The sequence below is a fragment of the Monocercomonoides exilis genome (genome assembly GCF_001643675.1).
Source record: "Monocercomonoides exilis strain PA203 chromosome Unknown scaffold17-1647472, whole genome shotgun sequence".
Lineage (NCBI taxonomy): Eukaryota > Preaxostyla > Oxymonadida > Polymastigidae > Monocercomonoides > Monocercomonoides exilis.
The window spans coordinates 655,865-669,773 of NW_027150562.1; the positions used below are offsets into that span (position 1 = coordinate 655,865).

At 35.8% G+C, this 13,909-nt stretch overlaps 3 protein-coding genes across 3 annotated transcripts; all 3 read right to left on the reverse strand.

Moving 5' to 3' along the window:
• Positions 1-574: 574 nt before the first annotated feature.
• Positions 575-1,723, reverse strand: MONOS_574 (putative acyl-CoA N-acyltransferase; the record flags this gene model as incomplete). Its single annotated transcript, XM_067875915.1, has 4 exons — positions 1,149-1,723; positions 1,043-1,103; positions 936-996; positions 575-870 (listed from the first exon to the last, which is right to left on the reverse strand). The coding sequence occupies exons 1-4, from the start codon at positions 1,649-1,651 to the stop codon at positions 575-577; spliced, it is 921 nt and encodes a 306-aa protein (XP_067729197.1). The 5' UTR covers positions 1,652-1,723.
• On the reverse strand, positions 1,698-5,417 carry MONOS_573 (uncharacterized protein; the record flags this gene model as incomplete). Its single annotated transcript, XM_067875904.1, has 8 exons — positions 1,698-2,057; positions 2,309-2,486; positions 2,786-2,873; positions 2,991-3,170; positions 3,315-4,908; positions 4,979-5,067; positions 5,131-5,224; positions 5,349-5,417. The coding sequence occupies 8 exons, from the start codon at positions 5,415-5,417 to the stop codon at positions 1,923-1,925; spliced, it is 2,427 nt and encodes an 808-aa protein (XP_067729198.1). The 3' UTR covers positions 1,698-1,922.
• A 210-nt stretch (positions 5,418-5,627) lies between these two features.
• On the reverse strand, positions 5,628-10,930 carry MONOS_571fu572 (uncharacterized protein; the record flags this gene model as incomplete). Its single annotated transcript, XM_067875893.1, has 5 exons — positions 5,628-10,347; positions 10,403-10,513; positions 10,582-10,664; positions 10,735-10,831; positions 10,886-10,930. 5 exons carry the CDS (start codon positions 10,928-10,930, stop codon positions 5,716-5,718), a joined length of 4,968 nt encoding a protein of 1,655 aa, XP_067729199.1. The 3' UTR covers positions 5,628-5,715.
• Positions 10,931-13,909: the final 2,979 nt, after the last annotated feature.

A 13,909-nucleotide genomic window follows, 5' to 3' on the forward strand; every position in this document is an offset into this window, starting at 1 on the left:
TTGATCAAAACCATATAACATTTGCCTCAAGTTCTAAACTTGATGTTCATTTGCATTTCAAATCCAAAAATGAAAAATACTTAGAAGACAAAATCTCCACAGAGCAATGAATCCCGATATTGTTTTTCATATCAAGCAAAAAAAAAGAATGAATGAATGAATGAAAGAAAAGAAAAGAAAAGAAAAGAAAAGAAAAGAAAAGAAAAAGAAAAGAAAAGAAAAGAAAAGAAAAGAAAAGAAAAGAAAAGAAAAGAAAAGAAAAGAAAAGAAAAGAAAAGAAAAGAAAAGAAAAGAAAAAGAAGTTTTCCTCCATGATAAGCACAACGAATAACACTCATTTGTGAAAACAGGAAAATGAGATATATCCAAATCATCTTTTCATAAATTAAAAAGTTCTGATAAGAATATATTGCAATGTTGAGCCTTCATTTGTTTTTCATAAAAAGAATAAATTAATACTTAAAATGAATTCATGTTCATTCAGTATTATTAAAGTTTCAAAACTTTAAGCTTCAATTTCAAAAAAATATGATTATTCATTTGCAAGCATCTTCACAAATATTAACAATGAAGTTCATATCTTTAATGAAAGAATTAAATAATCTTCTTCCTCTTCTTCTTCTTCCTCTTCCTCCTCCTCCTCTTCTTCTTCTTCTTCTTCTTTCTCTTCTTTCTCTTCCTCTTTTTCTTTTTCAAATGCATCTTCATCACCCAGATCTGTATCTTCAAGTCTTTTGTTCTTTCTATCTTTTTCAGTACTCTTTTGAAATTGCTTTTCTTTTTCTTCATGTTCAGAATCCGTTTCTCCATAATGAAATGGATCAATGTCAAATCCCAAAGATTCATAAAATTTTTTTGCCAACAGATTGTCTTTTTAAAAAATGTAAGTTTGATGAAAAGTCAAATTTTAAAAATAATAACTTAAATTAACAAACCGTTATTTACAGTAAGCATAATTTTGTGCACAGCAAAATGTTTCCCGATTTCTATTAATAACTGTAAGAATTAAAATAAACATCGACAATTTTTTATAATACAAAACCTGTATCAACTTTCTTCCAATTCCGCATCTCTGAAATTGTGCATCAATTTGTATCTCGTATCTAATTCAAACGTTTAATAAAAAATGAAAAAAATAAGTTTCAAACAAATAAAGTACGATATTTTTGTTTTCAACAATGATACGAAAATGAACAAATGCAACAATGGGGCCTATTTGTTGCGTAGAATGCAAAGAAGTAGTTTTTGAACTTGATGGTGTTGCTGAAGAAGATACTTCTGAGGAATGATTATCAAGAAAAACAATAAAATATTGAGAATCCAAAAATCCAAAAAGTTCGTTTTTCTTTTCCAATTGATTCCAACCACGAGATGCTTGAAGATATATCTTTTTCATGTTATCTTCTGTCAGCGAGAACAGCTTTTCTTTTAAAAGAGAAGTCAACGAGCCGTGATTATAATGAGCAATGCGAAATGTTTGTTCATTATCTTGATCATCGTGAAGATCTTTTTCGAATGAATTACTTTTTTTATAGTAGTTTTTGTCATCTGCAAGAATGACATTATCAATATATTGATTAATGTTAGAATTAACGTTCATAATAAACGATTTTTGTTCTAGTGTTCCATAGTCTTTTTCAATAATTGTCATCGAAACGATATTTTGTGGAAAATATTTGTTTATGAACGAAAATATTAAGTATTATATTCAAATTTTAACATTAAGGGAATATCAAAAATAAATCATATGATTAATCGATATAAACCTATAAATAAGTAAAAATGTAATACAAAGATGGTAAAAAAAAAAACCTAAATAATAAAACAGTGTGATATGACAAAGCAAATGTTAAAACAACTTTAAATTAAAAAAGCAGAGAACATTTAAAAATTTATTAATTTAGAGTTTCATGAAAAAGAAGTTATGTTATTGGTGCAATAGTTTTGTTTATGGACCATTTCATTTTAACTTCTTGAGGAAGTGGCATGGCGTTTGTCAGTTCGAGCTTTGCAAGTCGAGACACTTCAAAAGAAGCTCCTGGTATTCCCAAGAGCGCCTACACAGCAAAGTGAGTGTTAAAAAATAAATAAATAAATAAATAAATAAATAAATAAATAAATAAATAAATAAAATTGTTCAATAAATAAGTGTATTTTGTTATATCCATGAAATAGAATAGAATAGATGATAATAGAGAATTAAAAAAAAAGAAAAAGAAAAAGAAAAAGAAAAAAAAAGAAAAGAAAAGAAAGAAAAATAGAATATTTTAACTCCTCACATAATATATATAACTAAAGAACTCCAAACCATAAATTTAATTTCCTTTGGGATGTTGAGTATGGTTCCCTTTGCCTGAAGCCCATTTAAGAAGAAATGAGCCACTCTTGGCTTCACAGTCATATCAACCTCAATTGAGACTGTGTCTCCATCATTCCAAGTTCCATTGTTAAGAGCCCATATTCCATCTTGACGGATGGGAGAGTTGCTAAAAAAAGATAAGCAAGAAAGAAAAGCAAGAAATGAAGAAAAAGAAGAAAAAGAAGGAAAAGAAGGAAAAGAAGGAAAAGAAGGAAAAGAAGGAAAAGAAGGAAAAGAAGGAAAAGAAGGAAAAGAAGGAAAAGAAGGAAAAGAAGGAAAAGAAGGAAAAGAAGGAAAGGTTCGTTAACAAGAATATAAATTTAAAAATTAATAATAATAATAATAATAATAATAATAATAATAATATAAAAAAAAAAAAAAAAAAATTGAAATTGAGGTTAGTTAATACTCGAAATTGTTACATACTCAGCCAAATAATAACCGCACGAATGAAAATCTCTTCCAGGCCTATAATCTGACGGAGGTTTAAAGCTGGCATCTCCAAAGCCAAATGCTATTAATGTTAATGTTTTTTTTCATGTTTTTTTTTCATGTTTTTTTTTTCATGTTTTTTTTTATGTGAATAATAAATTTGTCAATGAAATTTCTGTGAATAACAGAAAGAACACACTTGCTTGTTTTTGCGTCTGGCTAAATATAAACTCGCACACCCAGACGCCTTCGTTGATCACTTTGTCAATAAGAATTGTGGTTGGGTTCGTTTTGATGGCTGTTACAACATTCTGCTTGATGTCGCATTTTATTCCACTGGGCGTCTTGAATGAAAGCTTCTTGACATCCACCTCTTTCGCTGTTACATTTAAATAAAAAATTAAAAACAAACAGAAAAAGAACAGAAAAGAAAATCAATAAATATTGTTAAAACACATTTAATCACATCCAATACAAACAACAAAAATAAATAAATAAATAAATAAATAAATAAAATTCATACTTATATTATCAAAGTTCGCAAAGTGCTGCACAGGCGGCATCGTGCGTGCGCTCCTCATTGTCGACCCTTTCCTCTTCATCGACTTCTGCTGCGCAACCAGATCAATCGTCTCCGGTGCCAGCTCCACAATCAGCCTCTGCGACGAGTGCTTCGGAGGCGTCGGGGCTGGCGATGTAGACGAGACAGAGGCCGATCTGTTGAGCGTCCCCTTCCCACTGCCTGACCCTCCTCCTCCTCCTCCCAATGCAGACATCGTGCTGGAGCGCGTAAGGGGAGAGTGCGAAATCGACCCTCTTTTGCCCTTTTCGTACCGCGGGGGTGACGGCGACGCGGTCGAAGAGGCAGGCGAAGAGGCGCTGGGAAGAGCAGTGATACGCATCGTCGACCCGAACTCGAGGTCTGCCTCCTGCGATGCAGAGGAGCCTGACACAGAAGACGACCGCCCCAGCCCTGAAAAGCTTCCCCGCTGCGACGAAGACGACGAGGAAGAAGGAGCGCGGACTGTTTTGAACTGCGCTGCCCTGTATGCCTTGAGGTAGTCTTTGAACACGTCCCGCTCGTCGTCGGCGTCGCCGTGCTTCACCAGCGAGCCGAGCGTCACAGACGCCGGGGCAACCATCCTCCCTTTCGACATGACCATCTTCGACCGCAACAAATGCAGCAGACCTGCTGCCAGCTTGTTCAGCTGTGCTCTGTCCGCACGCTTCTTGCTGCGCAGCCACGGATCAAACTCTTCGTCATCGTCGTCGTCTTCCTCCTCTTCCTCTTCCAGCTTCTTCTTGCTCGCATCGCCGTTCAATGAGCTATCGTCGGAGGAAGAAGATGAGGAAGATAGATCCGAAGAAGACGAAGAATCATCATCATCCCCCTTCTTCTTCTTCTTCTTCTTTTCCTTTTTCTCTCGCTTCTTCTCTTTCTTCTTCTTCTTCTTCTCTTCCAGCATCGCCGCCCTCCTGCTCATTTCTCTGCCTCTCTTCGGTGTGGTCTTTTCAATCGCATACAGCAGCGCATTCAGCATCCGGTCGCGCAGACCGTTCACCTTCAGCCGCTTCTCCACTGTGTCGTAGTCACAGCACACCGCAGCTGTCAGAATCTCCACCACGCCAATCTGCACGTGCATCGGCCAGTTGTCGTTGTAGTAGTTCGACGAAGAGGCGCTCGACGAGTATTGCGTGGTGAACAGCACGAAGGGCTGGATGGACGGGTTCAGAATCAGCGGGACACGATCAACAAAGCCGCTCCGGCAGATGCAGTCACAGACATCTGTCGACGCTCCAATCGTGTACGTCGGACTGGCTGTTGAAAACGCGGAAAAGCCTGTTTTAGAAACAATGATTTCCGGTGGAGGTGCGACAGTTGCTGAATATGAAGTTTGCTTTATATGAGGTCGAAGAATGTGAGTTGGATGAACTTGAGCAGGCTCTTGCATTGTCGGAATCAAAGCCAATAAAGACATTTTAGCAGACGTAGAAATTGTTGGCTTTGATGATTCGAGAAGAGATAAAAGTGGCACAATTATTGTTGACACAGGAAAACCAATTGTTCCCATTTGCACGTGATTTGTTATCAAACGCATTAAATCTGAGCAAGATTCCTATAAATTAACAAAAAAGCACAATCATAAAAAGAGTTAAAAAAACCAAAATTATTTTAGCGTTGGATACCTGAATCTCGTGTGGAGGTTGAGATTTCAAAACTTCAGAAATTGCAGTCAAGATCCCGGCATTGACCATCGATTGAATGCACTCTTTTTCTACAAATCAAAGCAAAATTATTAATAACATGGCATCAATCTATTTTAATAATCACAGCATACTACAAAGGGCGTAAATGCATAGAGATTGAAGTGTTTGCTTTCTATCCTCTTCTCGGGTTTGGAGTGAATTGATTAATAAAGGAATCTCATGGGGCTATGTTCATTGAAATAGTTTGTAAATAAAAGTCAAAAGGTTTTGTTTTGATATTTTTTACACATCCGATTTGAATAAAGATTTTTCAATAAATAATGCAAGAATAAAGAGAAAGAATCCAAACATCCAGTTTATAATATACTGAAAGCGAGCTGTCATTGACGATTGATTCGTCCTCGACAGTTTCTTCCATTTTTTCAGAGCAAAATACTTATTTATCCCCATAAGTAATATTTTTTATCATCGAAACTTGAAAAATTGAATGTTGAAAGCCATACAATACATAAATGAATTCAAATAAACTCAAAAGAAAAAAAGAAAAGTGTTCCTTTTCAAAATTTAAAAAGTGATTTATGCAAAATCAACTTTTAGTATTTTAAAAATAAAATAAAAATAAAAAAAATTTATAATAAAAAATGATTAATTTAAAAATGAAATGAAAATTTAAAATGTAATGAAATGAAATTGAAAATAGAAAAGCGTTTACTCCATCAAAAATCTGAATGCATTAATGCACTCACTTTTTCTTCAATCTCATTTTTTTCTTCGCAATTCTCGTTTATTTTGCGTTTCTCTTTGTTCTCTTTAGTATCCGAATTGCTTCTCCTCAGTGGCAAAAGCGCAAGTTTCAGCATTTCCTGGTTCTGCGGCCCAGCCCCACTCTGCTGAGATGTGGAGGCGTCCTCTGGCTGGCTGCCGCAGCTGGCTGGCTCGTTATCACTTTCTGTGTTGGTGTTCTGCTGAGTGTCATCTGCATTCAGACCAGGAGGGGGCATAGCAGTCAAAGCAGACATAGAAGGCATTGAAGACATAGAAGGCATTGTGGATGCAGAAGATGCAGAAGGTATAGGATTCATAGCATTCATAATATTCATCGACATTACAGAAGATATGGAAGCCCCAGAGGGAGTTAATGGAGAAGTGCCCGTAGAATCTGCAGCAGGCGTGGAAGGCATCGAAGGTATTGAAGGGAAAGCAGGCAAAACAGGTGACCCCTGGAAGGGCTCAGAGCAATTGTAGGACAGAGCACCGATGTGTGATAAAGGGGAAACAATGTCAGAAGCACCCAAAAACAAAGAAGAAGGCTGGAATGTGGCAAAGGAAGGGATTTGGCTGGGGAAGCGGGATGGGTCGTGGACGGGATGGGGTTTTGTGGAGTCTTCTTCTTCTTCTTCTTCTTCTTCTTCTTTGTCATTATCATTTTTTCCTTCTTTTTCTTCTTCTCTTTCTTTTTCTTTTTCTTTTTCTTCTCTTTCTTCTCTTTCTTTCTCATTGGAGATTTGATGAGTGATGGGGATGTTAGGAATAGCAGAGATGGTTGACAGAAGAGGAGGAGAAGAAGAAGAAATAGAAGAAATAGAAGAAGAGGAGGAGGAGGAGGAAGAAGAGGAAGAAGAAGAGGAAGAAGAAGAGGGGATGGTGGATGTGATGGAGAGGAAGGGGGGAGAAGAAGAAAGAGGGCATGATATAAAAGAAGATGAAGAAGATGAAGATGAAGAAGAAGAAGAAGAAGATGATGATGATGATGATGATGATGATGATGAAGGAAGAGGAGGAGGAGGAGAAAAGGAAGAGGAAGAGGAAGATGGAGGAGGAGAAGAAAAGGAGGAGGAAAAGGAAGAAGAAGAGGGAGAAGAAAAAGAAGAAGAAGAGGAAGAAGAAGAAGGAATAGAAGAAGAAGAAGAAGAAGAAGAAGAAAGAATTGGAGTAGAATAAGTATCAGCTGAAATTGTTGAAGAAGAAGAAGAAAAATAAGTTGAAGAGGAAGAAGAGGAAGAAGAAGAAGGAGAAGAAGAAGGAGAAGAAGAAGAAGAGGAAGAAGAAGAAGAAGAAGGAGAAGGAGAAGAAGAAGAAGAAGAATGAATTGGAGTAGAATAAGTAGAAGAAATATGAGTTGGGGTTGAGTAAGTTGAAAAAGAAGAAGAAGTGGAAGAAGACAATGACGGTGGTGGAGGAGAAGGAGATGAAGAAGATGATGGTGATGATGATGAATTAGATGATGATAAAGATGAAGAAGAAGATGATGAAAAAGATGAAGAAGAAGAAGAAGAAGAAGAAGAAGGCAACGCAGATGACAAAGACAAAGACAATGAAGCAGAAGATGGAACAAACGCAGGGGCAGTTGCTGACAGCATTCGTGATATCGATGATGAATGCATATTGTAGATGGACTTGCCAAGAAGAGACGATGCGGAAGAGGAAACAGAGGAGGGGTTTACTTGTGAGGGTGATGAAGATATTGATGATGACGATGAAGACAATGAAAATGATGATGATGTTGATTTTGGTGATGATGATGATGACAATGATGATGATGATGATGGTTGTGATGATGATGATGATGATGATGATGATAAGGAAGAAAGAGAAGAGAAAAATGAGAAAGAGGAAGAAGAATTAGTAGAAGATGACGAAGAAGTAGAAGAAGAAGATGATGATGATGATGATGACGACGAAGATGAAGACAGTTGTGGAGGTGGAGGTGATTGAGACAACGACGAAGACACAGAAGATGGCTCTTTCTTATCTCCCAGTGTGTTCACCGGAACTGGAGCTGGAATTTGAACTTGAACTGGCGACGGAGAATTGGATAATTTCTCCGAAGAAAGCTCAAATTTCTCCGAGGCATTAGAAGAAAGAGAAGATTCTGTGTTGAGTGTGGGGGAGTCCTGAGCTGCTGTCAGCGAAAAGCGAAGCGGCGAAGACTGAGCAGGAGCAGAAGAAGAGGAAGAGGAAGAGGCAGATGCTGATGCTGATGCTGATGCTGATGCTGAAGGGGAAGAATAAGAGGAAGAAGAGGAATAAGAAGAAGAAGAAGAAGAAGAAGCCCTTGTCAAAGACTCTTTAGCAACTGCTTTCTTTTCACTCTCCTTCTCCTTCTCATCTTCCTTCTTTCCCCCCCACACATCTTCCAAATCTTCCGAATAGAAGAAGAAGTCGTCATCCTTCTTATTCTGCAGCAGCAGCTGCTGCTGCTGGCGATACAGGCTTACTGACATCTCATCAAGTACTGGCGCTATATTCAATCCTATGCTCTGAACACGGCAGGCTCTTTTATAATGCTCTGGAACGTTGAAGATGTGCTCCCAGAAACAATCAATGTCGTCAAAGGGCATTCGGCAGTACGGACATCTGTATACATCGATAGAGGAATCAGAGGAAGAATAAGAATTGAAAGAAGAAGAGGAGGAAGAGGAGGGGGAAGAGAAGGAGGAGGAAGAAGAGGAAGAGGAAGAGGAAAGAGAGGAAGAATAAGAAGATGGAAAAGAAGAGGAAGAGGAAGAAGGAGAAGGAGAACGAGAACGAGAGGAAGAAGAAACTACCGTTGACACTGTTTTTGTTGTTGCTGCTGCTGCTGCTGCATCTTCTTTTTCTGATGTTGATGATGATGATGACGACGACGAAGACGATGCAGAAGCACTTGGCACTGCTGCCTCTGTCTTTGGCTGCATCTGCTGCTCTGCCTGTGGCTGTGGCTGAGATTGAGATTGAGACTGAAGCTGGAGCTGTGACTGAGATTCTGGCTGGGATTGTGGCTGTGTCTGTGTCTGTGTCTGTGATGGTGATGATGATGATGATTGAGACTGAGATTGAGATTGAGATTGAGGCTGCAACTGTGTCTGTGTCTGCGTCTGTGTCTGATTCTGCATTTGGAATGGAGCATTCTCTGAGGGATTAGAAGATGTATTGTGATCGTCTTCTCCTTGTTGGTCGTGTGTGGCTGTGGTGAGACTGGCCTGTGTGATGATTCTTGGATAGGAGGGTGTGTTGGGAAACAGTGGCTGCTTGCGTGGATACGCATCAGAAGTGAATCTGGAAGAGGAAGAGGAAGAAGAGGAGGAGGAAGGAGAGGAAGAGGAAGAAGGAGAAGGAGAAGAGGGAGAGTGAGTGGGAGAGGGAGAAGTGGAAGGGCTTGATAAAGGATTATTAGCAGCAAATGAAGAATTGGATGGAGGAGTGAACGGAGTAAATGTGGAATTAAATGAAGGTGAAGGAGAAGAAAGAGAAGAAGAAGGCGGGGGCGGTGTGAATGTTGGGATAATGCTCTTCAATGAAGAAGGAGAAGGAGAAGAAGCAGGCTGTAAAGAAGAAGGAGGTGGTGGTGGAATGGTAATAACAGCAGAAGAAGAAGGAAGAGGAGAAGGAGACGGAAACGGTGGCAGAGATGATGAGCTATTAGATGGAGACGCTGCTGGATGCACAGCAAATGAAGCTGTTAGATTATTCATATAGCTTGTTGGGTGTGATTGATCTTGGGGTGAAAGAGAATAAGAGGGAGAAGAAAGGGGAGAATAAGAGGGAGAATAAGAAGGAGAAGAAAAGGGGGAAGCAGAGGAGTTAGAAGGAGGGCATTTCCCTTCAGAAGTGGCAGCAGCAGCAACAGCAACAACAGCTGAAGAAGGAGAACGGCCAAAGCGCTCGTCTGGTGATGGCAGTGAATGAGGCGGAGGTGGAAGTATTACAAGGCTGGTGATTCTGTTCCCTTGTGGTTGGTTAACAGAGAATGACGGCTGGGTAGGCTGAGAGGGAAGCGGAGGGGGGAGCGAAGGGCGAATCGGAGGAGGAAGTTGAGGGGAAATTTGAGGAGGTGGAGAGAAGACCTGGAGGGAGTTGCTGCCTCCGCTGGCAACAGGAGAAGAAGCAGCAGTAGCAGCAGTAGTGGTGGTGGTTGTGGTGGTGGGAGTAGTGGAAAAATCGCTTTTCGATGCATCAGCAGAGAAGTCCCTCTTAGCGATTAACTCCAGATACGAAGGACTGAGTGTGGGGTTTTCGTTGATCAACTTAATTGCGTAATTCTTTGTTGTTTCGTCTGGTTCCTCAGTGGCAATAAGCTGCATGGGCTCAGCCAAAGGCGCAAGCAGTGAAGGGTCAATGTTCCGTTTGATAAGCGATTCTACGACACTCAACACGTTATTCAAACCAATCCCGGAATACGGATTGTTCTTTTGCCTTGCACGATGCAGAAGGCGGCGCAGGGAGCTCATCAAACCGCTTTCGAGGATCACTTCGGAAAATGCATTGTGAAACGGGGGGTAATCCAGAGATTTAAAGTCTTTTGAATCTTTATAATTATCAACAAATTCTTTGATTCTTTCAAAAGCTTGCTTAAACAAGGCCAAATCCTTTTTTAGAAAAACTTCGATCAAGAAAGGTCAATTAACACTAATTACTGCAAACTTCAAGAATTTTCGCGCATGTCCGTAAATAAATGATAGGAAACATGTAAAGAGGTTGATTCTTTTGATGTTCTGCATATATTATTTCACAAAAAGAAGAAAATGCAGCTTCCTATTATTTTTGTGAACCAAAAAACGACAAACATATGGAAAATGTGAGGAAAAAGATTTTAGATAGACCTTTAAAGAAATCGATGAACTGTCTGAAATAATATTTTTAAAAATTTGTAAAAATCCGCTTTCGAAAAACATATAAGGAGGAACTTTTAAAAAAATTGAAAATATTTTTGTGATTATAGATTAAATTCATTAATTCAATAAATAGTGACATACTCGTTGTTAAGCTTGAATGCACTTCACTCCAATTTTTTTTTAATTCTTCTTCATTTCCAGAAGAAAGCATATTTCTATAAAACTCTGAGAATATGGCCTTTGAAAGCATATTTGAAATAAAAACTTTTCAAAACATCAACTCCATTCATACATAATCTTTACGTGAACACTTTTGTTTACCTAATTGATCGTTCATTATTTCAAAATCTTGAATTCAATAAATTATTAGAACTTTTGTTAAAAAACTGTGTAAAGCAATGAAATAGAGAAAGCCCGAAATACAACATTAAATGTTATTAAATATATGTGACAAACAAAATTCCTCCTTTTCAAATCAATAAGTGAAGGATCAAAAAAATGTCAAAATATATAAAGTTAGGGTGCTTATAAAAAAATCAGTAAATTTCTTTTTTTGTTAAGAATAATATTCTGAAGCCATTAAATATGAACAATTTTTTCTTTGTGAATATAATTTTTTCTGTGAAATATTGTTTTCTTCCTTTCTTGAACACATAAATTAGTTTTTTGCAAATTCTTTATTATTATCGATTTTTTTCTTTTCTTCTTTCTTATTTTTGGCATATAGTCAGATTCAGAAGTAAAATATATATATATATATTGTTTCTGTTGTAAAATGTTTTGATTTGAAATACAGTCGAACAAAAATAATGATTGTTTTTTGTTTTTATGAAAATAAAGTGTATCAAAAATGAGTAAAATGTTGATTTTTGAAAATAAATATCTTAATCATATTCTGATTTTTATTTTTATTTATTTATTTATTTATTTATTTATTTTTTGTTTGTTCGCTTGTTTGTTTGTTTTGTAAACTGTGGTGAAAATTCGTTAAAAAAGACTCCATTCGTTTCACTATTTGTTGGAAAAAAAAAATCATCAACCAATAAAGTTAAAAATATAACTTCTGTTTCTGATTCATTTGATTCAATGTTGTTATTTCTTTCAGTTAGAATTAATAATGGTATGCTTTCACTAAATCTGAAAACATTTTATTTTGGGATGAATGATTCTTTATTATTCAGACAGTTATCAACAAACTTATCACTAACTCTTTAAAAAAAAATAGAAATGGATTAATCACGATCAAAATTACAATTATCGGTCGTGCAAACTTTAATGAGTGGGCATTTGAATTTGTATTTATTGTTCACTGATAAACAGAAATAATAAAGTTCAGATAAGCAATCATAAGCACACTATTCCTTTTGAAAATGTTATTTATGTGTTTGATGTTTGCTTGGCTAATGGGAAGAACGATTTCTTTTTTTCTATTTTTAATCCAAACAATAACGAATCTTCCTCAACATTTTTTTCTTTTCCACCAAATTTTTCCGAACAGTCATATTTAAAAATTTCCGCTGAACAAATGGGGGAAAATACGGACTTTCAAACTTTTTTTCACGAAGCACAAAAATTGCATCACTCATAACGATTTTTCACTTTCTCAGATTTTAAAATAAATTTGATTTACATATCTTTCAATAGGAATCGTTGAAATCAAAACACAAAGTTTTCCAACATTTCACGAATGTCGAAAAATGAAATCATTTTTAATGTGTTTTTTGATATAAAAAAAGTCAATGAAAAGTGCACAATTTTTTATTGAAAATGCCTGAAGAGAAATATTTTCCCCCAAATGGATTTTTCTTTTTTAAAGAATATCCTCATCAATTTCTTCAATTTCTCATCCTCATCTAATTTATTGATAATTCTGGAGTGGTAAAAAAATTGAAGAAATAAAAAAAATATCGAGTGTTTCGAATAAGAAAGTTTGCAGAAGATTCCAAGCAATTTTTTGTTCGAGGAATTTTCATTTTCATTCAGAAATAAAGAATGCATCATTATTTGTTTATTGAAAAATTATTAAAGTTATATTTCTTGATTCAAAAAAATTGAATATTTTTATCAGATTAAAGCTTTCATCCAGCTAATTTTTCCACGATGCACATTTTCTCACATCAAACAGGTTTGAATTATCTGACTTGTTAAATAATAAAGTTGAATGAATAAATTCAATAAAATGATCATTATTTGTTCAACTTGATTAAACCCAGCTTTTTTTTTTATTTTGTGACTTTTCAAAAAGAATAACCTGCATGATATTAAAACTTTTTTTTGAAGACAGTAAAGGCAAAACAATAGAGATGCCCAATGACGTGTGTCCACTGTTTGAGACGAAAATCATGATATTGTTTGAAGTGTTTAAATATTCTCATCAAAAATGGGATGGAATTTTTTTTGCTTTGTGAATTTTGTTCCACACAATGCTTTCAAATATTTTCCTCAACTTTTTAATATTTATACATTTTATTTTTCATGAGAATGCCAGAATAACAATTATTCGATGCAGAAATTGTGTGGAACAAATAATTGAATTTTTCATAAATGCAAGAATTCTGACCCACATCAGATTGTGCTTCAGATAACTGAACTCGGTTAAATATGACATCCTTGTTATTCCTTTCTCGACTAAGCTTTTATTTTTTCAATCCAAGGAAGCATGACGTTTTCGACATACTATTTTTTCAAATTCGTTATTCACAAAAAGAAAGATTTTCACACATATTTTCAATTCATTTTGTAGTCAAAATATTCCAATCCAGAATATTCAATAATAATTATTTGAAAATCATTTTTTTATTTTGTTATTCCCATTAACGAACATAATAAATGGCTGATCCTTTTTGAAATCATATTTTCATTCGAGTTTTGATCAATATTATAATCTCAATGGGATTTTTTTTCAAATTGAACAAAACTGTTAATACACGTTATTTATGATGCAGTTATTGCAGAAACGAAAATTTTCACAAAAATCCCATTGAGATAAAAATTTTGATCAAAACTCGAACGAAAGTGTAATTTCAAAAAGGATCAGCCAAATTTTAATGACAAATTGATCATTGTTTTTATAAAGGGAATAACCTATAAAGGAAAACAATATTCCAGCCTTGTGGATTACTTCACAGTTTTCAAGAAATCGATTTATTGTTTTTAAAAGAGAAGTTCTTGAGTTGATGTTTTATAATTTCACTGGCATCAGAGATTAAAGACAGATAACATTTTAAATGTAATCTTTAATTGTTTTGGTGTTTAGCCTTTAGTATTTCAGTCAAAATTTAATATCAATACGATTTGATTGAATTGATGTGAAATC